Source organism: Marmota flaviventris, chromosome 8 (genome assembly GCF_047511675.1).
Source record: "Marmota flaviventris isolate mMarFla1 chromosome 8, mMarFla1.hap1, whole genome shotgun sequence".
NCBI lineage: Eukaryota > Metazoa > Chordata > Mammalia > Rodentia > Sciuridae > Marmota > Marmota flaviventris.
The window spans coordinates 1,696,079-1,721,479 of record NC_092505.1 but is presented as its reverse complement, the minus strand read 5'-3'; the positions used below and the strand labels follow the sequence as shown (position 1 = coordinate 1,721,479).

General features: G+C 59.4%; 2 protein-coding genes across 6 annotated transcripts in view; one reads left to right on the top strand and one right to left on the bottom strand.

Annotated features, from left to right (window-relative positions):
• Nucleotides 1-3,134: 3,134 nt before the first annotated feature.
• Nucleotides 3,135-11,833, bottom strand: Cfap410 (cilia and flagella associated protein 410). 5 transcript variants are annotated; one of them, XM_071614979.1, is made up of 8 exons: nucleotides 11,570-11,833; nucleotides 10,060-10,078; nucleotides 9,190-9,236; nucleotides 8,032-8,160; nucleotides 7,683-7,912; nucleotides 6,817-6,988; nucleotides 6,078-6,168; nucleotides 3,135-4,379 (listed from the first exon to the last, which is right to left on the bottom strand). In XM_071614979.1, exons 1-8 carry the CDS (start codon nucleotides 11,818-11,820, stop codon nucleotides 4,221-4,223), a joined length of 1,098 nt encoding a protein of 365 aa, XP_071471080.1. In that variant the 5' UTR covers nucleotides 11,821-11,833; the 3' UTR covers nucleotides 3,135-4,220. The 5 variants fall into 5 exon arrangements, with proteins under 5 accessions (XP_071471080.1, XP_071471079.1, XP_071471082.1 ...); XM_071614978.1 differs by having other exon boundaries at nucleotides 6,078-6,171; nucleotides 11,570-11,831; XM_071614981.1 differs by having other exon boundaries at nucleotides 3,135-4,349; nucleotides 6,078-6,171; nucleotides 11,570-11,824.
• Nucleotides 11,834-17,831: 5,998 nt separating this feature from the next.
• Trpm2 (transient receptor potential cation channel subfamily M member 2) overlaps nucleotides 17,832-25,401 on the top strand; it is a 29,522-nt gene continuing 21,952 nt past the window's right edge. Inside the window, exons 1-4 of the mRNA XM_071615763.1 lie at nucleotides 17,832-17,915; nucleotides 20,390-20,641; nucleotides 21,385-21,473; nucleotides 24,680-24,848. Of these exons, the coding sequence (XP_071471864.1) occupies nucleotides 20,477-20,641; nucleotides 21,385-21,473; nucleotides 24,680-24,848 (423 nt within the window). The 5' untranslated portion in view covers nucleotides 17,832-17,915; nucleotides 20,390-20,476. The remainder of the gene's footprint in view (nucleotides 17,916-20,389; nucleotides 20,642-21,384; nucleotides 21,474-24,679; nucleotides 24,849-25,401) is intronic.

Sequence of the window (25,401 nt, the reverse complement as noted above, 5' to 3'; positions counted from 1 at the left end):
TGCCCCTCGTGGAGGCTGTGGGGGATATACACTGCACTTGGGGTCACCTGCTAGCCCGGCACAGGGCTGTTCCAGAGCCCAGCTCACTGCACAAGCCACATTTCAGTGCCCTGTGATGACCGGGCACTAAGCCACAGACCAGGGCCACTCTGGAGTGCGTGGAGGCTCAGGCTGTGGCTTCCCTTTTGAGGGCTGCAGGCAACGTTGAGGGTCGGAGTGGACAGGGCCTGTGGGGCAGCCCCAGGGCCAGGTGAGGGTGCTGGAACCTTCCCTCAGGTTGCCCTTAGCAGGAGCCTTGGCCCTGTTCCTCCCACAGGGCAGAATGCCTGGCTGGGCTGGCCCCATGCTGTGCTCCAGTTGGCCACCCACGTGGTCGCTGGTCTTAAGGGCCCAGGCCTCCTGGCTGCTCACTCCTGGACCTCTGGTCTTCTGACTGTTGGGGAAGTGGGTAATTCAGGGGACAGGCTGGGGAGAGGACATTTGCCTGACCCTGGACCTGAGCTGAGTCTGGGGGTCTCAGTGAATGCTGTGAGGTGCCTGAGCCCCTGGGGGAGTGGCTGGGAGCTGGGGCAGGGGTCATCCAGATAGAGAGCGCTTGCCTGGCATCCACACCCAGACCCGCCTCCGTGCTGGCCCAGGCTGCTCACCCAGCACCACAGCTTCCCAGTCCCCAGGTGTCCTCCATTCCTCTGTCCTGCCTCTGGCAGTTGGCCACACTTCACCTCGGGACGTGCCCACATCAGGGCCCAAGAGCAGACCACATGCCAGCACTGTGCTCTTCAGTTCCCAAACTCCCCTGTGGGGGAGCAGACGGGGACAGCGGCCGGGCCTGGGAAGGCCTAAGGCCCAAGGTGCTTCTCAGCAGAGCTGCTCTTGGAGGGGCCCTGGAGGGCAGGGTGGCCTGCGCAGGTGCAGGGGTGGGGAGACGCCTGGTGCTTCTCTGCTCCGTCCCGCTGCGTCCTCTTACCACTCCAAGATTGATTTTAAGGAAAATGCTGACCTTTCTGTGAGCCTCCCTGGACCTGAAATCTCCGAGGAAACCTCAAGGTGGTCATGGAACTTGAGCAGCAGCCGTCCAACAGAATGCCTGGCGCCCGGAAGGGTTACCCACAGTGGGCGGGTGGACAAGCACAGGGCAGTGGTCCCCAGCTGATGGGGACAGTGCTAGGTGGCACGCTGCAGAGCCTTCCTGGCAAACCTCCATCTGTGCGCAGCAGCTCTTCATGGCTGGGGCAAAACACCTGAGACAACAACTCAGGGGACAGATGGCTGGCTCGGGGTTTTAGAGGGTCCGGTCTATGGGCAGCTGGCTCCATGGCTCCAGGCCTGAGGCGAGGGGGAGGAAAGCCACTCAGCTGGTGGCAGCCAGGAAGCAGAGGAAGGGGCCAGGGACAGAGTCCCCAAGGCCATACCTCCAAGGACCAGGTCCCTTCAGCTAGGTCCCACCTCCCAGTAATGCCATCAAATCATTAACCACAGCTGAGGTCAGAAGCTCACGGACCTGTTGCTTCCCGAGAGCCCACCTGAGCACCAAGTGCACTGGGCACTCTGCGGCTCTGGAGACCAGGACTTCCACACGGGTGCCTCTGGGGACACTCTGATTCACCATGCCCCTGCACACTGGTTCAGAGGTGGGCTCGTGACATCAGGAGCAGCCAGAAATGCCTGGCCCTGGCTCCCAGGTTCCCAGGACCGCCTTGGCCTTGCCACTCGGAGCATGGCCTTCTCCCTGTGCTGGCGCAGCTGAGGGGACATCCATAGAGGGGACTCAGCAGGGGCTGACGCTGAAAACAGGGCCTGCGGATGGACAGCACTGGATGTGACTTTGAGGCTGCACCGGGGCCACCCACGGGCCCAGCTTTGCTCCTCACAGAGGACCACCTTCCTTTGCGGGGGGAGTACCAGCTGGGTTTTAGAAGGGCCCCACAGGCACAGAATGTGGTGACTTCCCAGGGAACCTCTGAAAGCAGGCCTGCCACCAGGGCAGTGGACACACGGAGACCCTGTTCCACAGCAGGAAGCACGACCAGGCAGCATTTCAGGAGCAGCGCCCACATGCTCAGGGGTCCTGTGTGGGGTGCAGGTGGGAGGCAGGCGCACAGCCAAGACCGTGAAGGCCAGCCCTGAGTGCCACGTGGCAAGGCCACTGTGAGCCTCTGCCCCCTCCCAGGCTGGCAAAGGGGATTCAGCAGGTCTGCATGCCCAGCTGGCGACTTCGGAGCTGAAGGCAGTTCTGAGAGACGGCTCTGCAGCCCGGAGGGTCCATGTCCTGAGCACGTGGCAGCCCTCGCTGCAGCGTCCCAGGTGATGGGCTCCAGAGTCCCCACAGATCCCCCTTGTCTTCAGGGAGGATGGCTGTCAGGGAACAAGCACTCACCCTCACCAAGGGCAGCCTGAGGTTTGGGGACAAAGCGGGACATGCCCCACCATCCGGGAATCCTTCCTGCTTCCTGCTTCTCTGGAGAGCTCCCTGTGAGAACAGCAAGAGCACCACAGTCCTGTCCTCCCCTGCTCAGGTGTGGCGTCCTGCCTGGAGGTGGGGTTTCATGTCTGGACACTGAATCTGCAAGGCTCTGGCGGGAGCACTGGACACTTGTTCAGGTCAGTCAGATGTGGTCAGAGCATTATGGTGGCTTGGTTCCATTAGTGCACGCCACACTCTGGGGTCAGGACTCCATTCTCAAAGTGGACCCCTTAGCTCATCCTGCCAGATACAGTGTAGAACCTGCCCAACTGTACAAAATCTTAGTGACCTGCCAGGGCCTTGGGTGATGCCAGATGAGGAGCCTGTCTCCTCCCCAGACAGCACTCTAGGAGAGCAGTGGCCACCTCTGGCTGTGCTGCATACAGATTCCCAGTGAGTGGTGCATCCTGGGTCTCAGCCCTCACCTGCACAGGACACTGTGAGGTCAGTTCCTGCTTTGGGGTCATCTGGAGAGATGTAAGTCCCACTGCAGCCTGGGGCCAGGCAATGGCGGAGGGTCTCAAGGGGTAGCAGAGGGGAGGGCGAGCTGGCAGCGGTGTGCAAGGACGTGGGGCAGGAGGAGGCTAGGGCAGGCCCACCCCACAAGGCACCCAGGTGGCCAGGCGTGCGGGGGTTGGGGAGGGCCTCCTTCAGTTCACACGACCCTCTGTTCTAAAGATGATGGCTTTATTGAGAGCCTCTGGCACCTTGGGAAGTCAAGTGTCCACACCAGACATCCCCAACACAGCGACTCCTTGGTTTCCACCCTCAGAGGTCACATCCGTCCTGAAGAACGTACAAGGTCACCCACCCACAAAGGTCCCTGCCTCCGCCCTGGCCCTCCACAAGTCCAGCACAAGGGCCTCTATGAGTTTCCAAGTAATGGCATGGTCATCTGCAAGTCCCCGGCCTTCAGGATGCTGGCCATTGCTGGCCCATGAGCCCATGTGCTCTCGGTCGTGCAGGGACAACTGCCTCACGGCTGTGGCCGCAGCCCCAGGCGGGAGAGGGGCACACTTGCTCTCCACCCAGCAGCTGCCCCGCCATCTGGGCTGGCTTTCTACCCCGCAGCTCCTTTATATGTGGGATGCATCCTGGTCCTGGGGACACCAGGCTGGCCCCAGGCTGTGGCATTCCCACTGGGCCCCCAGCACCCTGTAAGGCCTGGGACCCTTCCAGAGGGAGGCGTGGGTGCAACCTGCACCTACCTGCCCATGGCCACACTGGTGGCCTGAGGCCATGTCCCTCACTCTGGCTCAGCACCCGCTGCCTCCTGCTGCAGGGTGCTTAAAAGGGGTCAGAGAAAGAAAAGCGACGGCTGTCCTGCCCGTCCTTCCGTGGGAACCGCCTTTGGCTGGCAGCGGTGGCCGTGGTGCGGCGAGGTGCGGGGCAGCTGTCTAGGGTGCCGTCACTCTGAAGTCTCCCTGGGTGGCAGGACCTGCCCAGCGACTGAGGACACTCCCTCAGCTGCCGAGACGCACTTACCTCTGAGGTCGAGGTGGCACCTGCCGCTCAGGGGATGCCGCTTCCAGGGCAGACGGGAACAAGCTTTATTGGTGAGCACAGCCCGCGGAGGCCTCCAGACCCGGAGGCCCCAGAGCAAGTCCTGGGACAGTCTGAGGCAGCCGGGTCGGCCTGCCTGACCTCGCCTAGTGTGGCGAGCAGAGAAGACTTTCCCGGTGGGGCCAAGCTTGAGGACGGAGCAGGGTCCAGGGGTGGAGTGCATGGAGGGCCCAAGCTGTGGCCGTGCTGGTGGTCACTCTGTATCCTCCCGCAGCTCCTGCAGGTGAGGGGCCTGGAGTCGGCTGCCCACAGCCTGCTGGATGGTCTCCAGCCCCTCTGTGTCCAGCTCCCGCAGCAGCAACAGGATGGCCGTCAGCACGTTCTGGGGGCAGGAGAGTTGCTGACCTGGGGCCTGGCCAGCGGTACCCCTCAGGGCTCAGCAGCTTGGGGCAGCTCCCTCCAGGCGGCCAACCGCACAGAGCACCGTGGGGAGAGTCCACAGAGGACACCAACGTGCTGCTGCACCCTGGCCCACCAGCCCTCAGTCTGTGCCCTTGCTTCAGCAGGGGACCAAGGCACAGAGGGCACCCACTGACCCACCCACAGCTGTCTGTATTCCCAAGAGGGGACAGGGCCGCTCTGACAACAGAGGAGGGAGGTGTCTGCACACCTCCTGCACACCAGGATGAAGGACCTGCGCTGACCCTGACACCTGCACCACCCCATGGGGACCTGGAGCCATCTGTGTCCTTGCTGGACATGCTTGCAGGGGCAGGGCCACCTGAGGCAGGCTGGAGAGGACAAGACCACCCATCTTCCTCTCAGGGGCAAGTGTGTGACCCAAGGACCTTGCCATGCACTTGTGGACAACACTTCTGTCACCGGCCTACATTGCAGGGGGGTCTGTGGGGACAGGCTTGGAATTGTACCCGGTGGCTCCCAGCCACACGTGGGAGATGGAGCTCACACGTAGAGTGGAGGAGGAGGGGTTCTGAGGGCTGGTGACCTGGGGCTCCCACTGGTCAGAAGGGTGAGTGCAGCTGAGCTTGGGGCCGTGGCAAGGATGACACCCCTGTTTCCCCGACTTTTCTCAAATAAACCAGGCCACAGGCTGGGCTGACCCAGCTGCCCACCCAGGCCTCAGTGTGTGGCCACGTCGCTCTGTTACTTGGGGAGTGCTTTCCCAGAGGTGCGGCCAGCACCGTCGTGATGGCGAGCCCTGCAAGGAGCGGCCCTCGGTCTGCGTCTCTGCTCCTCCCACCAACTGTAGCTTGAGGGGGTCACTGTGACTGAGTGAAAGAGCCCTGATCTGTGATGTCAGGTGCCCCTGCCCGTCAACTGCCGGCCTCCTGGACAGGACATCTGTGAGCCCACAGGCAGACCAGGCCCTGCAGGGCTGACGCTGGGCATGGGGAGCACTGCTGGGCTGTCGCTCCCTCTTGGCCCCAGCTCTGCTCAGCGGTGTGGCTTCCTCATGACCTAGGTGTAGGCTGGGGCAGGGCCCTGGTCCTGGGCTAACTGCCCAGGGCTGGCTCGGGCTCCGCACACCACACCTCGGGCTGGTGAGCACAGCTGCTGGGGGCAGGGGGACCTGAAAGCTGCCTGTCCCTAATAAAATGACACATGAGGGAAGAAACACCTCTCTCCTTCTCGGAGTGGAGAGGGGAAGGAATCGCAGGACAAGCCAGATGCCGTGGGCGGCAGGCGGGAACTGGGCAGGAGCCCTGGAAGCTGCCTGGACTCTCACCACGTTGCCCACTTGACTTTCTTAGGTCACCAACCCAGGCTCTGTTATTGGAGATCGGGCACTGACACCGCGTCCAGCCCCATCGGGACAGGAAAGGGGAAAGGACTCTGTGGGCAGCAGGTGTCTGGGGCTAACACAAAACAGAGGGAGTGTCCCGCTCCTCCGCTGGCACTGACCCAGCCCTGGCCTCGCACACCTGCCTCCTTAGCCACATCAATAGGCTCAGATCTGAACCAGGCCCCCGCCCTGGCCCTGGGGCTGGGTGCGCTGTCCCACCTTGTTGCCAGCCGCTCTCCCCACAATGCCTGCATTCTAGGGGGGGTGGGCAGCAGCTATCTGGCCAGGGTGGCCTGTATCACTCACCCTGTTCTTGTGGCTGCTTGAAATGTCCCTCTGTGAGAAGGATGGAAACTGGTCCTTGGCAGAGGGCTTCAGGCTGAGGTGGCCCTGGCTGCTGCTGGTGAGAGGGGAGGGGAGGGCCTGAGGGGGTGGCATCTGTCACCTTGGCAAACAGTCCAGGAGACTGAACACAGGAGTGGGAGTCCCTCCGCCATTGCAGGAAGTGGAAGGAAGGCCAACCCCAGTCCGGGGACTTTCCAGGTGGCTCCTGTGCAGCTCCTGAGGCGGCTCTGAGGCAGCCTCATTACTGCACCTGGTCTCCAAACTGCCAGGGCCTAGGGCCGAGAACCCCAGCCCACTATGACCCTGACCCTGCAGGGGTCAAGGCACCAGTGCTGGCCTGCAGCCGTCCACCACAGAGCTCATTCCAAACGCACTCACACAGTGGGGGCAGGGGCCTGGCCTGCTGAGTGGAGCTCCGCCTGGGCCGCTCTCATAGGACCACAAGAGCAGCAGGCTGCCCCCCGGAGCCACTAAGTGCCGTAGGTCAGGGGAGCCGTAGGCCAGCAGGCCTCCCAGGAACAGTGGCCTCCTGCTCCCTGGAACGTGTGAGTTCTATGAGTCAGCACTGGAAGTACTGGGAGTCACTCCAGAGAAAAGAGAAGCCACCCAGAAACGCCCCCCTCACTTTCCAGACAGGAACACAGCAAGCCCCTGGGACTCCCGAGGACCCGGGAGGAGGCCCACTCCCCTCCAGCCTCACTCTGCCTCCTCGACGTAGCTCAGCGGGTCCTGACTGGTCTCCTGGCTGGAGCTGATGGAGCTCAGCGTGCAGGGGGGCTCCGGGTGGCCATTGCCCATGCCCTCTCTCTCTGGGGCAGCGGTGATCTCGTCTCCCTCTGTCAGCGCCCGGGCCAGCTCTTCTTCAGTCACCGCTGCGGGATGAAGGACAGGGAAGCAAGGGCATCCGACAGCCTCCTCCCCAGTCACACACACTGCAGGCCCTGGGCCCACTGGGGCCTCCAGCACAGCCTGCTTCTGATGTAGGCAGGCTCTGTCCACTGACGGTCAGTCTTGCCCTCCGCACCTCAGTCAGTGGCCAGGGACTGCTTGGGTCAATTCCAGCATCTGCTGGGAGCAGAAACCCCTATCAAGACAACAGTTTTTCTTTCATTCTTTTTGCGTGTGTGGTGCTGGGAGCTTTGCGTGTGCTGAGCAGGGGCTTTGTCAGAGCTGGCCCCCAGCCCAAAAGGCAGGCCTGAAGAAAGAACAGACTGGGCTGGGCACAGTGTGCAACACCTGTGACCCCAGCTACCTGGGAGACTGAGGCAGGACGATCAGAAGTTCAAGGCCAGCCCGGGCAACTTAGCAAAACTGCCCCAAAATAACAAATAAAAATGGACAGTGGTGCGGCTCAGTGGTAACGCACCCCAGTTCTCAGATGGGCACCTGTACTGCATCCAGTCAGGTGACACTGACACCTGAGAGGGGACAAGCAGTGTCAGAGCTGCCGTGTGACAGAGGAGACCAGAGTACCGGGGATTACAGAAGAGAGAAGGAGGCAGGCAGACCTCCCACCAGGGTCTGCTTCCACATGCTATGTGGCGGCCACCGGGCAGGGACACTCACCTTGGTTGTCCAGCTTCTGCAGGCCAGGAAGGTTGCGCAGCACGGTCATCCGGTAGAGGTGGGGGCTGGAGCCGCAGCACGGGTTCTCGGCCAGCCACAGCACCCTGAGGTGCGGCAGGTCCTTCAGGTAGAAGAGCTCGTCCAGGCTGGGGATGCGGTTCCGCCTCACGTACAGCTCGCTCAGGCGCCGGCAGCGGCTCACAGGCTCCAGGGTGGAGACGCTGTTGACGCTGAGGACCAGGACAGGCAGTGCCCTGAGTGGGGTGGCTTCCAGGCAGGTAGGGACCTCTGTGGCCATGGGTCCCACCTCGTTCATGAGCACCTCCTGGGGCTGCAGCCACCCACCTACCTTACCCCTGGAGTCAAGGTCAGCGAAGACCCCAGCAGGGGAGAAAGCTTTAGGTACAAGGCCCTTTCGTGGAGGCACAGTGGTGGCTGGCCACGCAGGAACTGCTCCTGCCGCCCCTCCTCTGCACTCCTGTGGGAGGGGAGGTGCTTCGCCTTCCTCTGTAGGTGAGGACACTAAGTCCCCTGAGGGATCCATCATTTAGCCCCAAAGCCAGCAGTGGCCAGAGTGCCTGGCAAAACCTACACATGGGCTCTGAGCCACCCAAACAACGAACCCCCGGATTAAGTGGGAGGGACTCCCACTCCTGTGTTCAGTCTCCTGGACTGTTTGCCAAGGTGACAGATGCCACCCCCTCAGCAACGAACCCCCGGATTAAGGGGAACAAAGGCGTGGGCGTAATGTCCATTCCCTCTGGAATGAACACATTAGAGAAGCAGAAAACAGAGCAGACCCCTGAAGGTGTCCACCCCACCTCTACAATTAACAGTGCCTTCGCGCCCAGGTGCTCAGCTAAGGGTGGCCGCGCATCCTCCTGCATCCTGAGCAGGGGCCCAGCCTGATGTGCCAGTCCTACCTGCAGCACTCCTTCCTGGGGGCTGCCCTGTGTGGGGCACACCCCAGGAAAGGGCAGTGGCAACACGCCGACCACAGAACCCACCCAGTGTCTGCAGGCAGCCCCTCTAAAGTATCCGAGTGGGCAGGAGGGAGTCAGGGGCCACGGGGAGCTCTGCTCTTCCCCTCAAGCACTCCCCGACTGCCTGAAATGCCAGCAACGACATTTGGCTTCAAGGTTGTGATAGTCAAGGTTTCCTTAGTCGGCTGGAGTCCAAGAGGGAACTCTCACCAGGGAGAGGCCCTGGGATGCAGGGAAACTGGTGAGCTCCTGGAGGTGATTCAACCAGGAAGGCAGAAAAATTGGGACACTAGGTCCCTGGGGGTAGACCTGGCCATGGTGAGGGCAGGCCAGGGCAGGCCAGGGCTCATTATCAGGAGGCGCTGGGGGTGCACGGGGAATCTGGCGCCCTCCCCTCCAGAAGCCACCCTCCCAGACTCTGCTGAGTTTCCAGGTTGTCCCTCATCACTTGGTCCCACGGGAGGCACATGAAGCCATCCCCAGCTTCCACACCTCAGGGACTAGAGCAACACAGGGCCAGGTACCTGAGCGTGATCACCTCCAGGCTGGGCATCTCCCGGCATATGGAAATCTAGGGAGGAAATGAACACGGCTGGCAAATATCACTTGGCACTGGTGCCTGATGTCACTTCTTCCAGGCCAGTGGAGAAATCTGTCAGAGCCTTGGTCTACTGCACCGTGGAACCCAGGGTCCATGACCTGGCCCAGCCAAGCTCTCAAAAGGACTCTATGGGGCATTCTGGGCTCAGTGTCATGCTGTCCTGTGCTGCCCAGATCTTCCCTCACTAAAGGGGAAACTTGTGCTGTGACATTTTAGAACAATGTCATTGACATCAAATGCTATTGGCTGCAGAGACAGAACACTACTCATTTACATGCCTCAAAGGTCATCAGGTCAGGGGACCTCAAGATACCTTCTACTGGGTCTGAGGACCTTTCTACTGACTGTCCCTGAGGTAAAAGAAAGGAAACGAGCCCCTCCTGTCCCCAGAGCCAGCCTTGAATCTGGGTCTCAGACCATAGCAGCACCATCCATCCCAGGGAACTGGGCAGCTGCTGCAGGGCTGTATGCCAGTTGCCACGTTCAGGTCTTCATAGACCCACAGGCTCCAGCTCCCCACCCCTGGCTGCTCTCGGCCTGCTGTGGAGTGGGCTCGGGGCCTGAAGCCGGCACTGACCAAGAGGAAGCCATGCATAGAGCCCCTGATGACCATACGTCTCCTCAGAGGAAAACCAGTCCTCCCAGGACTGCTTCCCAAAGTACGCTGTGACTGCTCCTCTGATAGGACCAGCAAGGGATGGCACGGAAGGACAGCCTTAGCTCTGCTGCTTTAACAATTCTCTTTACAGCTCTTGGGGGGGGACCATTTGGAGACGATCAAGGCAATACTCACATCAGTGAGACGGCTGCCCCTGGGGAAAGAAAAGACATACTTTAATCTTATTGGAGTTGAATATAAACAGAATATAAAAAACAAGAATTTCAGGCTGGGGTTATGGCTCTGTGGTATAATGCTTGCCTAGCATGTGTGAGGCCCTGGGTTCAACTCTCAGCACCTCATGTAAAAAATAAAGGTCCATTGACAACTAAAAAAATAAATAAAATAAAATCTGTATTCTGCTCCTTAGAGGTGAACAGTTAGTACCAGGAACCTTCATAGCCTATTCATGGGTTGCTACAGCTAAAATAATCTACATATTTTTAAAAAATCCAAAAATTGATGACCACTAGCCTTAAGATTCTATAATTTTGATGGCACAGTAAAAAAGAAAGTTTACCTAGATAACTGGAAAATGTGTCAAAACGATGAGGTTGGTGCCAGGGAATGTTTTTCAGATTAAGGAGCAGTAGGAGTTGCACCCATTATAAGACACAAAAAGATTTACTTAGTGTTCTCAGTGGCTGAACAGCAGAAGGTTAATGTCCCTCACTGGTGTACACAAGGGAATCTTCATGAAAGGCCACATCTAAAGGCTAAACATGCAACTTATGAAGCCAGCGTCAAAGGCCTGCAATGGGACTGTTGTTTCTCCTGCACAGAGAAAGCATTGACCACCACGTGCCAAACAAAGAAAGGCATTGCTGAGAGCCAAGGGCAGAAGGGAAACTGTGGCCAAAGCACCAGATGTGCCCGGCAGAGAGCAAGACTTTAATTAACACAGCAGAGCTGAACCACTCCGGTTGGTTTGCTGACACCACCAGGAGCAAGGGTCTGCCCTTATGTAGCCCCCTCCCGGCTGCATTGGGTGGAGGAGCCTCCTGAGTCCCCGGGAACACCTGTAGTTCGCTCAGGACCCAAGTGCAGGCTCCTGCTCTGGAAGCTCTGGTCTTCCTTGGCCAAGCCAGACTCAGCTGCCTGCCTTTAAGTCCACATGAACCCCATCGCATCTGTGTCCCCCCCCTTGCTGCCACCCCCAGAGAGGGTCGCTTGGGCACAGCATTCCCCCAGTATCTAGTAACCAAGGAGCTCAGTGACTTTACAAGCTCAGTTCTCTCCCTCTCTCTAGAAAAGGTAGCAATCATCTTGGCCTTCCACCTCATCAGCAGACCTGGTACTCAATGACTGGTGGCACCTTCCAATATCAACACATCTACAGAGAGGCCATGTGCCCTAAAGCCACCTGAAAGTTACTCAGCTAGTCCAAAGGGCAATTTGGGCTGTGTCAGGCTAGGGCAGCGTGTGGAGACTGGGGGGCGATGCAGACCTGCTCCAGGGGGTACAGGGGTGGGGGGCGGGTGAAAGCTCTGGAGTGACCTTTGCCCCTGATCACCAGGGCTTGCGCAGCCACGGCCAGGCAAGCCGCGGCGGATACCCCGGGAGGATGTCGCTGATGGCCAGACTTCCCGCCCCGCGCCCCGGTGGACACGCCGCACGCGGGCAGCGCCTGTGGCCCCAGCCTCACCAGCAGTTGAGCTTCCGCACGCTGTGCAGCTCCGAGGCCTTGGCCCGGGACAGGACCATCTTCCGTGTCAGTTTCATGGCGGCCGCGTGGCGCGGACCAGGTCCCGGCCGTCGCCCCTCACCCCTCACCCTTCCTGGGGTCGCTCCTAGTCCCTCGCCCCCAGCTCCTCGCGGCCGGCGATGACGGCTCCGTGGCGGCGCGTCTCTAGGGGGCGGAGCTTGCGTCGTCAGGGGCGGGTGCTGCGAGCCCATTGGCAACGGGCGAGTGGGCGGTCCCGCGCCGGCGCAGTGAGGGCCCCTGGGCTCCCGCAGAGCGCTGGCTCCGCCCCCCTCGTTCGCCCCGCCCCCTGGTCACTTGAGGACCCGGCGTGTGTGCGTGGCGCTGGGTTCTGACGTGTTCTGACGCGGTACCAGTGCGCGCGGTAGGCGGCGCTCGGTGGGGTGCTTTCCGGTTGCAGAACCGCGGCCGGGCATGGAGAGGGCGGTCCCGTCGCTGCTCTGACCTACGCGACTTAAACTGCGAAACGAGGCCGGGGCAGCGCGGCGCGGTGCGCAGGTTTCCTCCGCTTTCAGGAAAGGTGCAGACGCCCCGCGGAGGCGCAGGTGCCCTGCTAGGGCGTCGGCTCCGGCGCGCTCCCGCCGGGCCCCGCTCACTCTCTGTAACCGGGAGATGTGCTGCGAACACTTCGCCTGGATTCTGGTGTTGAGAAGCCTTTCCCCGGCCAGCCCCTGGGATGTGCCTAGCAGCTGTCCGGCGCGCCTCTCGGGTTGCAGTCAGGCTACCGCAAACTCGTTTATGCTGGAAAGCCTGTCTCAGTTCTTTTTAGGATGACAACTTAAACAGCGTCACCTGGGCCATGGGGTACCGCCCTGCGGCGTCTGTGTGGCTGCTTGAGGGCGTGGGATTAGAGGGAGGAAGTCCTGGTGAATTCAGGTTCTGTTAGAGTGGACTCTTAACGTGTTGAATAGAAACTCTGTGGCTTTGGGTACTGTAGCTGGGGATCCGCTGCGTTTTGCCGAACCCCTTCCCTATACAACTCCAGGCTAGACTTGACCCTGAAAGGTTGCATGAGATATGATTTTTTTTTTTTAAACCAGAGACTGAACCGAGGGGCGCTTAACCATTGAACCACATCCCCAGCCCTTTGTATGTATGTAATATTTTGAGATATGTATTATTTTAAGTTGTCAAGGGCCTCACTAAGTTGCTGAGACTGGCTTTGAACTTGCCATCCTCCTGCCTCAGCCTCCTGAATTGCTGGGATTACAGGTTGCGTGATATTTGGAGGGCGCAGGAGCAGCAGCCGTGGTCACACAGGAAGGCCATCATGGTTAGAGATAGGGAGAGGCATAGAATATGTGGTGTGCTCCTTGATCTGCAGCCACCTCCCCCTCTCTGTGGTCCTGCTGTCCACTAGCAGTGTGGCCACCAGCATCCTTTACTGCAAACTCAGGCAGGCACAGATGTCCTCACCAGGCCCCATGATGGTCTTTCCTCCAGAGTTGGACATGCCCCAATCCCTGTGTCCCTGCAATTGCTTCCAACCTGCTTCCTGCTTCAGGAGGGCTGCTTAGGGACTGGCCCCACATTCTCCAACTTCTAGCTTCCTGTTTTCCTATCCTGCCACCCTCATGATGTCCAATTCCTGTAATAAATGTCTAATGTCAGAGTGCTTAAAAGGGATTTGTCTCTCTGAAATAGGCAAGAAGAGTGACCCAAACTTGCCTAAACCAAAAATGAAACATTGACTCCCATCCCTGAGATGTCCAGGGTTGTGGCTTCAAGCATGGCTCCATCCAGGGTCTCAGACATTGTGCTCAGTGCCTGGGCTCTGCCCACCCCTGTGTTAGTCCCATTCTGATGCTCCCCGCCCTCCAGATCCCGGAGTGCATCCTGACTGCTTTGGGTACAGCAGAAAGAATGCTTTTCCGAACTCCTCTAGTCCAGGTTTGGGGATTGGTCCTATCTGAGTCATGGGCTGCTCTGAACAGGCCATGCCCAACTTGGAACGCGAGGCTTGGAACACGAACAGGAAGCAGGTGTCAGTGTGCACAGCTGGGTGCCAGCTGAACTGCTTCAGGCCCAGTGTGTCACCCACCTCCCTGCCCAGGAAGCTCCTGGCAGCTCAGAGCTGATGTCTTCCCTGGACCTGCCTTATTCCTAGGAGGCTGGCCCTGGGTCACACCCTTCCCACTAATCACTGGGTGATAATGGGAGGGTCCCTGGGTCAGACTCCAGGTGTCAGGGTGGCACAGCTATAAAGGCTCCTGGCCTCAGAGGGGCCATGGCCACACTTATGTCATGGACATTGCCCCTGCTCCTGTGTCCTATACTGGTGGTGACCCTGAGCACCCTCCCCCCTGCCCAGTAACCTCCCAGGGTAAAATGCCTGCTTCCCAGGGAATGAGGGCTGCCTGAATGGAAGGCCACCTCTTTCCTCACCAGTTAGGCTGCCTGGACTCCCCTTTGCCACTGGATGGGGTTCTGACACTCATGGCTGGGTGCTGAGGACCATGTTCAAAGACACACGAGTGCCACCTCCTGCTCCCTGCTCAGGGATCCCAGAGTCCCTACAGCAGAGCCCCTGGAGTTGACCCCCACGCTTCGCCTCTCAGGTGACCCATCCAGCTTGCACCTCTCTAGGTGCCTGTCAGCCTCCTGTGGCTGCATGACAAATTGTCCAAAACTCAGCAGCTCTTGTAGGCATTTGTTTTCTCCCAATTCTGAGGGCTAAGGACTCTGGGGCAGCAGAGCCAGGTGGCCTGGCTTGGACCTCTCCTAAGTATGCCTGGGCAACGGTCTCATCAGATGGAGGGACTCCGTGCATTGCTGGCCCTACCGCCCACTCTCTCTTGCCACCACCTCTGGCTCTTGTCACCACCTTGGCCTTCCTGTTGTTCCCCAAGCGCAGATGTGTGCCACCCCCAGCCTGTGCGCTTGCTTTGACCTGTGTCCAGAGATACTCAGGCAGTTCTGTGGCCATGCCATCACTTCCTCCAGGTCACTGCTCGGAAAGGCCTCCGGCCAGGCCTGGGACCATGCCTGCTCCTCTCCAGCTCCTCTGGATTCTTCATGATATCTGTTGCAACTGGAGATGATTCTCCCGCTTGTGTTCTGTTCACGGTGTCTCCTGTGGGCTGCAGGCCATGATGGCAGCAGCCTGTCTCCTTCCTGAGTTGGCACAGGGCTGAGGCTTCGGGAACTGCTCCTCCACTGACCCACTGACAATGCAGGGTCCACAGCTGCCTTCAGGTGCAAGCTGGATGGGTCACCTGATAGTTCCCAGCTGGGAGCCTTGGGCAAGTTTTCCATTTCTCTGAGCCCCAGCCCCTCCTCAATGGGTGGGGGATGTCATTTTGTTCAGTTCAGTTTAACAGAGTGCCATGGACTGGGGGCTGAAGTGACAGACAGTTATTGCTCAAGGTTCTGGAGGATGGAGTCAAAGTCAAGGTGCCAGTAGAGCTGGTGTCTGGTCCACCTGCTATCTCTGTCCCCATGGGGTGGAGAGAAAGACTAGCAGGCCATCTGTGTCTGCTCTTATCAGGATGCTAATCCCACGTTGAGGGCCCCACTCTCATAACCTAATATCTTCCAAAAGGGACTCAATGCCATCACATGGGGACTGGGGAATGGGGAGGCACACACACACCATCGTTCATCACGAGGGATGAGGTTCCTTCTCGCCACGCGTGGTGGTGAGAACCACAGTGCACCTGGAGAGCCCGGCAGGGAGGGTCTGCTCAACCAGCTGTGGGCCTGCCTGCCCTCTGCTGCCAGATGACCTACACCGGTGGCCACAGGGTCAGGAAGGAACAGCAGTGTTTTAGACCTCCAGGGCAAATCCTAGTTGTGGTGGGAAAGAAGAGCAGCTCAGGTTTGTTGATTTATATTCAGAGTGTCCTCAGAGATCTTTCTGGCCTTGGGTCACTCCCAGCTCTGCTGTCACTGTAGTTATAAAGAGGTGCCACCTGTTATTGAAGTCCAGAAAACATGCCGTGAGCTGACTTTGAACCCTTGTGGGGTGCTCTTCTTTGCCACTACACATTGCAAGAGCAGTTCTCTTTGCTGAGATGTTTCTGGAATGAAGTTGACTTGCTGATCACAGAGATGAAGGAAAATAAAGATGTTCCAGACTGAAGTCCACTTCTTTAGACCATGGATCAAACCCCAAATGTGGTTCTCCTCCTGTATTTGTAAATAAAGTTTTATTGACACACAGAGGCACCAATCCATTTTTGCATTACCTATGGTTGCTTTACTGCTGCAGAGGCAGAGGGGTGCAGCTGCACAGAGATCATAAGATCTGCTTGTAAAGTTTGCAGTAGTTATTACCTATCCCGACACAGGAAAAGTTTCCTGGGTGCTCCTTTGTCCTCAGACCCCACCCCCTTTTCCCTCTGCTCTGGTCTCAGGACCCAGCAGCCTGCTTTCCCTTGCTCCTGTGCATCCACGTGACCAGAGTATGTTAGATCACTTTCTTTTTTTCCCCACCAGTTGTGGTTTTCTCCTTGCTGCCAAAGCAGGGGGCTTTTTATCTTGGGCATAATGTCCATGCCATGAAAAACTCCTTGTGCTGGACATTTCCTGCATCGGAACCTGAGGCAGTTCTCCACGCAGATCAGAACATGCTGCCTTCCTGCTTTATGGTTGGTGCCCCTTTTGTTTTTATGGGAAGAATGTTTCATAATTGCCATTGCAGTGGCTTCTGGAAGACTGTGTGGCCTTCTTGTAAAGCATGTGATTTTTCTCTAGAAATGAAGGAGACTCTCTGGGGCAACACAGGCACAGATGTTTCATCAGAGATGCTCAGTTGATTAACCACTTCACCTTAAATGACTCTCCCGTAGAGGCCCTGGGATACTTGGAAACCAAAGTCCAGGTTGTCCATCCGATGGCTCTGTAGTTATGACTGCCTTATGAAATATTAACTGCCCACAGAGTTTTAGTTAGTGGATGGCTCTCGGGCCAGCAGGTACCTGGGGAAGGAGCACTGGATGGAGCTTACTGACACGGCAGACTCCATCTTCTTCCTGTCTAAGACTCCCCTCTGGGGCATGGCGGGTGTCAGGACTCTCTGTGGCAGCTGGCTCTCATGGAGCCCTTCCTACTGGCCAGGCTCTGGGAAGACAGTGGTGCAGGGGCTGGAGGTCTGAGCCCTCGCAGTGTGCAGCCCTCAGGAAAAGCCACGGCATGGAGACTCACTTGTGCAACTACCTGTTCTGAGGTCCACGGTGCCAGCTGCTCTGGAGGAGAGGCCCCAGTTACGTTTGCGAGTGTGTCACAGTGTCCTGAAAACACAATAAAGTGCTGCACTAAGCAAGGGGTGACACCTTTCCCACAGCGTCATAGAAACTGGCAAGTGTGTGGACCTCCCTGAGCCACCGGTGCCTGGCGCTGCTGACTGGCCCCCTGCAGAGGGCAGGAACAGGCCAAGGAGTAGGTTGTGGGCAGGAGTCTGGAAGGTGGGCAGTGTTCCCAGGGAAGGAGAGGAGGGGCTAGTCAGGCAGAAGTCTGTGGACAGACCCCCGCCCCCCACCACTGGATCAGACACTCCAGGACCCTCTACATTCCCTAACTGTGAGACCACCGGGGCTCAGGAGTACCAGCAGGGCATTTCCTGCTGATGTTGGGGAAGAAGGCAGAATGGGTCTGTGGGGTGAAACATTGGTATCTGGGTGGCCTGGCTGCTTTGGAAAGCCACTGTGATAACACAGTCCCTGACATTCCCCCAGCTAGGCACAGGAGCCCAGCAGTGCAGCCCAATGGCCAGAGGCTGATGGTTGTGTAAGCGTGATCTTGCTGGCTTTTTCTGCCCATCCCCGGTATGACAGACCTGGAAAGCAGGACCCGGGGCAGCCCCACTCTTGGGGTCCCAGTCTCAATCCCTGGGAATGGTCTCTGGCTTCAGGTCACCACCTGTGTGAGGCTGCTGCAAAGGTCTTTGGGCAGGGCTTCCTGAGGCCATAGTGGGGCCACTCACCCTTGCCCAGGTGCTCCTGGGGCGGCCCTGTCTCTCCCCTCCCCCGAGCGGTTCAGGATTTGGAGACAATCATTGCAGTCCACATGTATCCTTCCAGAAACACTTGCCACTGACCCCGGGAAGGCTTGAGTGCCAGGTCCCAGGGTGAACCGGAGACCAACCGCAAGTGGGGCGGTTGGGGAGAACTGTTCACGACTCTACTCTTCCCGGCTGAGTGACGCAGAGTGCGCTGCGGGTGACTCCGACTGCGCCGGATACAGGGCGCACGCACGCTCGGCGGCGGGGAGATGCCGGTGGCGCGGCAGGGCCGGGGCAGCGGTCCTGCGCCGCGGTGCGAGTGAGTGGGGACGCGGAGCCTCCCGGCAGGTGTGCGTGTGCCCTGGGGCTCCAGCGCGGCAGGTGCAGGGGCGCGAGCCAGGGGTAGGGAGTGTGGGACGGGTGGAGGCACGGGCCGGGGAGGGGTTGTCAGGGTGCAAGGGAGCGGGAGGCGGGGGTAGGGCGCAGGGTGCCGGGAATGATGCTCGGGCGCGGCGCAGTCTGGGCGCTGGTGCAGGGGCGCGGGCCTGGGTGGGGGAGGGTGCACCCTTCAGAGACACAGGGCCCGTGAGTTCAGGGGCTGGCGGGCGGGGTCCGAGGCACCCGCTGCAGTGCGGACCGCGCGCTTGGTCTCAGTGCCCTCCAAGGCCATCTGTCTGCAGACCCTGTGCAGCCCTGGCAGGGGGTGGGTGGGAGGATGAAGGGCACAGTTAATCTGGATTCCTGCTCTGGATCCTGGCTCAAAACCACAGGACCCGCTTCCTGTGCCCTCCACCTGTGCTCAGCTATTCCCTGTCTCCCCAGTGCTTCTCCAGCCAGGTGTTGAGGATGCCCAGAGACCTCCCAGAGAGGGCAAGAGGCCACAGAGTTTACAGTGAAGGGGCCAGTCAGTGCCCCTTCTATGTCCTGGTGACTCTGTTTTGGGGGTGGGGTAGGAAGCCCTGGGTTTGTATGAGGTCTGCGGTCTCTGATGGAGGGGGTGGTCTGCCAGGCCAGGCTGGGCTGGGGAGCTGCTGCTCTGTGGCTACTCGGGGAGGATGTGGCAGTGCCCTGCCCCCAAGCAGCTGGGCTCTTTCCTGGGGGCTCCGCCAGCACTGTTGTGCAGAGCCCAGGCCGTGACCCATGCCTCCCTACTCTAGTATGGCAGCTTCCAGCTCCTGTCAGGCCCTGGCCAGGTGCATTTACGGCCGTGTGTGGAATGTCCTGAGACCAAGCAGGCGTGCCGTTGAACCCCCTGTCTACACGTTTGCCCCCGGTGCTCTCCACACAGACACCTGTCTAGGTGCCTGTGGAGAAGTTAGCTATCAACCAGGGTGGCAGGGGTCAGGTGGTCCATGAAGAAAGCCTGTGACCCCGAGGACAGAAGAACCCAGAGAAGGGAGAAGGGCCTTCACGTGGTTGTTACCAGCCCTGGGTCCAGGGCTCTCCCTCCCCACCCTGCTGCCCTGGTTCCTGTTGGGCAGCGGGACAGGTGGGCAGGAGGGGCGAGCCAGTGCGCTGCTGGCGGTTACAGTGTGGCTTCTGACCTGGACTGCTGTCGGGGCACTGAGGCTGGACGTGCTCCAGGGCTGATTGCAGCTGGGGTTGGAGGAAATGGGCTTGAGACCCCACAGATGTGCGGGGGTGGCCAGCAGTCTGAAAAGCGGGGCAGTGAACGCAGGCCCTCCAGGGTCCTCACGGGCAGGGTCCTCCGTCCTGCGCTCTGTCCCACTTCATCTCAGGGAGCTGCCTCTAGTCCAGGCCCCTAGGGGCTAGCGCGGATGGGCTGCTTTCCCTCTTTGTCATGAGGGGACACCTCCTGTGTGTCTGCCTCCCTCAGCAGTGGGTTGGGGGGCAGGTGGCTGCTCTGCAGGGGAGCAGGGGGCTCTGAAAAGGCCACCCGGGGAATAGGTGGCTCCTTGATCTCAGAGCTGCAGAGGGCACCTGGTGGCTGGCTGCCTTCCCGGGTCCAGGGTTGGGAGTGCGGTGGCCCGGGGTACATGGGGAGGAGGAGGCAGAGCCGTGGCCCAGGAGCCTCTGCCACGGTCAGCAACCAGTGGCTGAACCCCAAGACCTGACCCTGAACTGTGGGCCTGGAGAGTGAGGGACTCAGGGAGTAGGGACAAGTAGGGGTCAGCCTGCCCAGGTCACCATGTGTGGTGAAAGTGATGTGGCCAGAAGGCTTCCAGGTCGGGGGGACAAGACTTGTAGCCAGCCCTCCCTCCTGAAGGCTGGGTTGTCTTCACAGATGGCACTGACAGGACGCCTGGGGACAGCCTGGCCCAGGTGTGGGCACATCTGTTGTGGGAAATGAGACAATCACCCAGTGGCCTTCTGGAGCTTTAGCAATGGAGACCCCAGCCAGGGAGAAAGGCCTCAAGAAAACGAGACTTGTCCTAGCCAGTGCCCTTGTCCCCAGCCTGGCCTCTGCAGTGCTTCCCGAATCTGACCTGGGGCAGCAGGGGCTTTCCTTTTAGAAAACGAAAGAGGGATGTCTGGAAACACGAGACCAGGGTGCACCCCAGGGCAGAGGCTCCGACTTCCTCCCGCCACCTTCTGTGCCCCTGAGTTCACACAGGGAGCAGGGGGATGGAGCTGGACAGGGATCTGAGGTCGCAATCATCATGAAGGCCCCTGTGAATGGGCCTGGGGAGCCCCACCCTTCCAGGCCTCCCAGGGACCTGGCTGGGCCACAGAATCGGCAGGCTGGGAAAACGTGTGACCCAGTGAGGGAGAAGCGGATGAGGCTCCCCTGTGAAGAAACATGTGGCTGGGTCCTTTCAGAACATCCGTCTCCTCTTCCTCTTTCTGATCTATTTCAACAGCCTCCCGTGGCGTGTTTCCAGAAACCCCAGCCTTGCAAACCTCCTTAGGGAGGAGGCAGCAGGGTTAAGCCAGAGTCGGGGTCCAGGATGGAGCCTTTGGCCCCAAGGAGAGCTGGCTCTGAGCAGGAGGAGGGCTTCGGGGTCCCACCCAGGAGGGTCGCTGATCTGGGTATGCTCCCCCATCTCCGGCGAAGCCACAGCAGCCTTTGCAAGAGCAGAAGACTGCAGTGTCACCTCAGCAGCAGTGAAAAGGTAGGTTTCTGCCTGGCCACCTGCAGCCAGCCTGTGTGACCACAGCAGCAGCCCATGCACCACCAGCCAGGTCAACCAAGCCTCATGTGACCACAGAGATGGCATGTTTCTTTCCTGGAACGGGGTCTGCTGACCATGGGGTCAGCCCAGAAACGTGCTTTGGGAGAGGAGAGTCAGGGAGAAGGAGAGGTGGCTAGGCTTACTCACCCTCTGCGATCACACAACCATTTCCCCTTGTCTGCTCCGAGGCCGCTGGGAGAAGGCTGAGCTCCTGACTAGCACTGTGGAGCCCCTGCCTCTCCTTACCCACCCCAGTGATTTCATATCCCTGACCAGGTTGCCTGGGGCAGGGCCCCCGGGTCCCAGGCAGCTCCATATCTGCACTGTGTTGAAAGCACTGCTGGAGTTGGGCAGTTGCCACGTCAGGCAGGCAGCATGGGGTCTGCCAGTTTCCCCATATTGGGGCCCAAGTCAGGTGCCCAGGCTCTCACCCTCGCGCCTCCCCCATGCGGGGTTCCCAGGTGACGCTGGCCTGAGCACTGGGCAGTGCTGTGCCTACTCGAATGCTCATTCCTCTCTCCTGAACCCACGCCCAGAAGCCCTTGGCAAGGGCACTCCTGACCTTCAGTGTGGCCCTGAGTCCTCACGAGTCCTCAGGCAGCAGAGTCCTGGTCGAGGTTGTGCACCCGTGGGGGTGAGTGGTCGGTGGGCTCTGGGTCTCAAAGGGTCCTCTTTACCCCCAGCAAGAAAATCTCAGTTCATGGATCCCTGAAAACATCAAGAAGAAAGAATGCCTGTATTTCGTGGAAAGCTCCAAACTGTCTGATGCCGGGTGAGTGCTGTCTTTTGTGACTGAGGCCTCCCTCTCCTTCCTCTGGTCCCGTGGAAGGGCCCTGTGTCCAGGCCAGGCTGAGAGACCCTGAAGAATCTCCATTTCACCCCCAGAGCCTTTGGGGGGAACAGGCTGAGCCTCATCCTGCCTGGCAGATGGGGAGACCCCAGGGCAGAGGGTTTGGGTGACTTGTCCAGGGTGGTGATGTGGCTGCCCTGGACTGAGGCCCAGGTTGGGGCTCCAGCTCTTGCCCCAGAGCATCTTGTTTCCCTGGAAGAGAGAGCTATGGCGTCCAGGAATGGGAAAGGGTCTTGGGGGACGTCCACAGTCCAAGTCCCCCTTGGAGGTCGAGGGTCCAAAGTCTAGAGAGTCCCAGCTGCCACAAGGGCCCCTGCTACCTTCCCCTCTCCCAGCTGGAGCCCACTGCTTGGGTGGGGCCGCCACCCCATATCCAATGCCCTGCTGGGTGGACAACTCCCCAGCAGGGGCTGCCCATGAGTTGGTAAGCAAAGGGCATTGTGGGGCAAATAGCAGGTCCATTCCTGTGCCCAGGACTGCAGAGCACCCGGCAGCACTGCCCACTTGGGGTGCCTCCCCTCCAGCCCTGCCCTGCTGTGTGGTCCACGAGGCTATCTCCGTGCTCCTCTCCGTCCTCCCTGGGGAATCCCACTAGTCCTCGGAGGCTGGTTGCATATGCCACTTCTGCCATGTGGTCCCCTAGACCACCCAGCTGGGAAGTAGTAGCCCCTGCACATGTGTCCTCTGCTCTTATCTCCGTGGCCACTGCCCTGTGGCTGGGGCTCAGCAGGTATCGGTCCTGCTAGTTGCAAGCTCTGTTGAGCCTGGGACCAAAGCAGTGTCACTTTCTATGCCAGGCAATCTGGCTGCCACTTACAAGCCGACACAGAAGGAGCCGTGTCCTGTGGTGGGAAAGAAGAGGAGCAGGGTGCAGAATCAGACGTGACACAATAATGTCACCCCAGGCCCTGTGGTTTGCCCAGGTGTGGTCACTGCGAGTGCCTGTACACCAACCTTGCTCCAGCCTGGCTCCTCTCCAGATAAGAGCCACAATTCTCCCCAGGTGGTGACAGGGACAGGTCCTTGAGGGTGAGAAATCTGCCACCAAGCTCACCTCATAGCTTTGTGGCCAGTTCTCTGAGTACTCCTGGCGCTTCACAGGCGTGTCCAGTTCACTGCCACTGGGTCTGATGGTGCAGGGTGGGCTTTCCACGGTCCCAGGTCTCTCATCCATTCAACCAACCTCAGACGGAAAACATTTGAAAAAAGACATTCCACCTGCCTGAACACTGCAGCTTTGTTCTTGTCTTCATGTCTTAACCATACAGTGTATCGACTATTTATATCGCGTTTACATTGCATCAGGTGTCATAAATAACCCAGCTGACTTAAAGCACACAGGGGATGGCGAGGTTCTATGCAAATGCTGCCCATTTTGTCAAAGGGACTTGAGTGTCTCTGGTTTTATGGGAGTCCGGGAACCCACCCCCCATGGATACGGGGGCCACTCTGTAGGAGAGGGTAAGGGGTCCCATAGGCAGGGTCCCGACAAACCCAGTGAGGATGCACGGCTGCTCCCAAAAGCTGGCTTGGCTCAGAGGTGGAACAAGAGAAGCCCCATCCCTTGGGGCAGGCGGGTCCCAGGAGAAAGGGGCTGTGGATTGGGGCCAAGGAAGGCAGTGAACACTTGCTTCTGGGTCCCCTAGGCCATACCACATGTTCAGTGACCCACTGAGACTCGAGGGCCTCTGTGGTTGTGGTCAGGGCTGAGGTTCCTATCAGCAAAACTCCCTGCTCCAGAGGTGAGTGGGAGCAACTTGTGGATAGTTGGCCGCAGCCCAGGTGGGCACTGGGCTGGTCAGGTAGCTCTTGCCAGCAAACACCCAAATCGCCGACTCCCAGAAGGAAATAGGTGTTCCGCACGAACCACGTGGTGTGGGAGCAGGCTGGCCCCCATGAACACGGGGGCTAGGACCAGTTCCCAGAGCTAGCCTGGGGGGCAGGCCCCTAGAGATGGCCGAAGGCCTGCTGCCTGAGCTCTCTCCTGCAGTCTCTCTGCCCTCTCGGTCAGGGGGCCAGGTGCTCTGCACTGCCCTGCCCTAGGAGTGGATCAGAGCTCCCTCTGTTCTGCAGACAGACAGGAGCAGAGGAGCTGTGCCCGTCCTTCCCAGCACACAGCTGGGGGACACGTCTGTTGATGTGCCTGGAATGTTTCCACCCCCTCCTGACGGCCCTCAGCTGGGCACAGCGTGTCTCCTGTCCTTCTGCACCTCTGCCCCTCATCTGCATCTCTCCCTCCTGTTTTGTCACGGTTGCCTCTGACCTTGGGCATGCCTCCTGACACCAGCAAACACAGAGGCTGAGGTGGGGCTCTGGAGGGTCTCTGACCACTTCATTTGGTCAACAGTCCTGGTGCAGCTCCCTGCTCTAGCCCCCTGGGGAACACCAGGGATGAGCTCTAACCTCCTCAGAGGCCAAGAGCCTCTGGGTCCTCATCCCAGGGACTTGTTCCTGCCTTGACCAGGACACCATCCGTAGAATGAGGTCCTGTGGGTGTTGGCCAAGATCCTCGCAGGCCTAAACCTGCCCCGTCTACCTTGGTCTCTACATTTTGCAGGGTGGCGGCCAGGAGTGTATTAATTTCCCATTGTAATGATGGGGAAATTGAGAGTCAGAAACGCCCAGGACCCCATAGTGGACAGGGGGCAGGACCTGGTTCTGTTTCTCCCGGTTTAGTTGGTTCAGTCGGCTCGCCCTGTGCTACGTGGGTCCGGTTTCATCTGGGTTAGGTTTTTTTCTTTGAACTCTGTATTTAGTTAACTAGGTCATTTGTTAGCAGCAAAAGCAGAAATCTAAAATATATGTTGATTCTCAATTTAATGAGATATAAAGAGCAGTGAGTTGATCTCTTCTTGCTCCGGAAACCCTAATGAATAGCAGGAAAGGAGTAAAAGATTCCGTCTTAACCTGAAGCTCTCCTGAGGGAGGATCCTGGCCTGGGGGGGGGGGGTCGCGGCTCCTGGCTGCTGGCAGGAGGGGTGCGGTTCCCTCCCCGCCGGGCCCTGCTGATGCTGTCTGGCTGGAGGCAGGGAGCCTCCTGGCTGCTGGCCACGTAAGTCCTGGCCCTCCCTGGGCCCTCTGTCCCCAGGGAGCAGGCGCCTCACTCCTGCTGGTGGCTGTCTTTGCAGGAAGGTGGTATGTGAGTGTGGCTACACGCGGGAGCAGCACGTGGAGGAGGCCACCAAGCCCCACATCTTCCAGGGCAAGGAGTGGGACCCAAAGAAGCACGTGCAGGAGATGCCAACAGACGCCTTTGGTGACATCGTCTTCACGGGCCTGGGCCAGAAAGTGGGGAAGGTTGGTTATGCCACTCTGGTGCACCTCACTGGGCGGAGCAGGGTGGCCCAGTGGTGACCCGTGGGTGAGGGTGGGAGCCCACCACACTCCGGGGGACGGGACGGGCAAGGAAGGGCAGCTGGAGTGGTGTGGCGGAGTTACGGCTGGGTGACCCTGAACGGTGTTTTCGTCAGGGTCTGCAGGCAAACGTGGGGTGTGCTAGTGAATGGTGGTGAGGGCGTGGGAGGGCAGGGGAGGCTGGGGACTCGGAAGGCCCCGCATTGGAAGCAGAGGCCCTGGGCAGGGCAGAGCGGAGTCCAGCTGAGCCTTGGGGCCTGCACAGGCCAGGAAGGACTGTTGGGGGCAGCCCTGCCCAGGCCAGGTTCTGCAAGACCTCCACCTCAGTGTGGTGCCCACTGAACCCAGGCTCAGCCATTTGCATTCCAGCAAGGCTTCCAGAAGCTTCTGACGTAGCATTCACCCCCCTGCCCTGCTGGGATGGATGCTGGTGCCATTTATTTTTTTGCTGGGGTTCCGGAACCCCTGGGTTTCTTCATGGTTGGGTGTGGTCCTT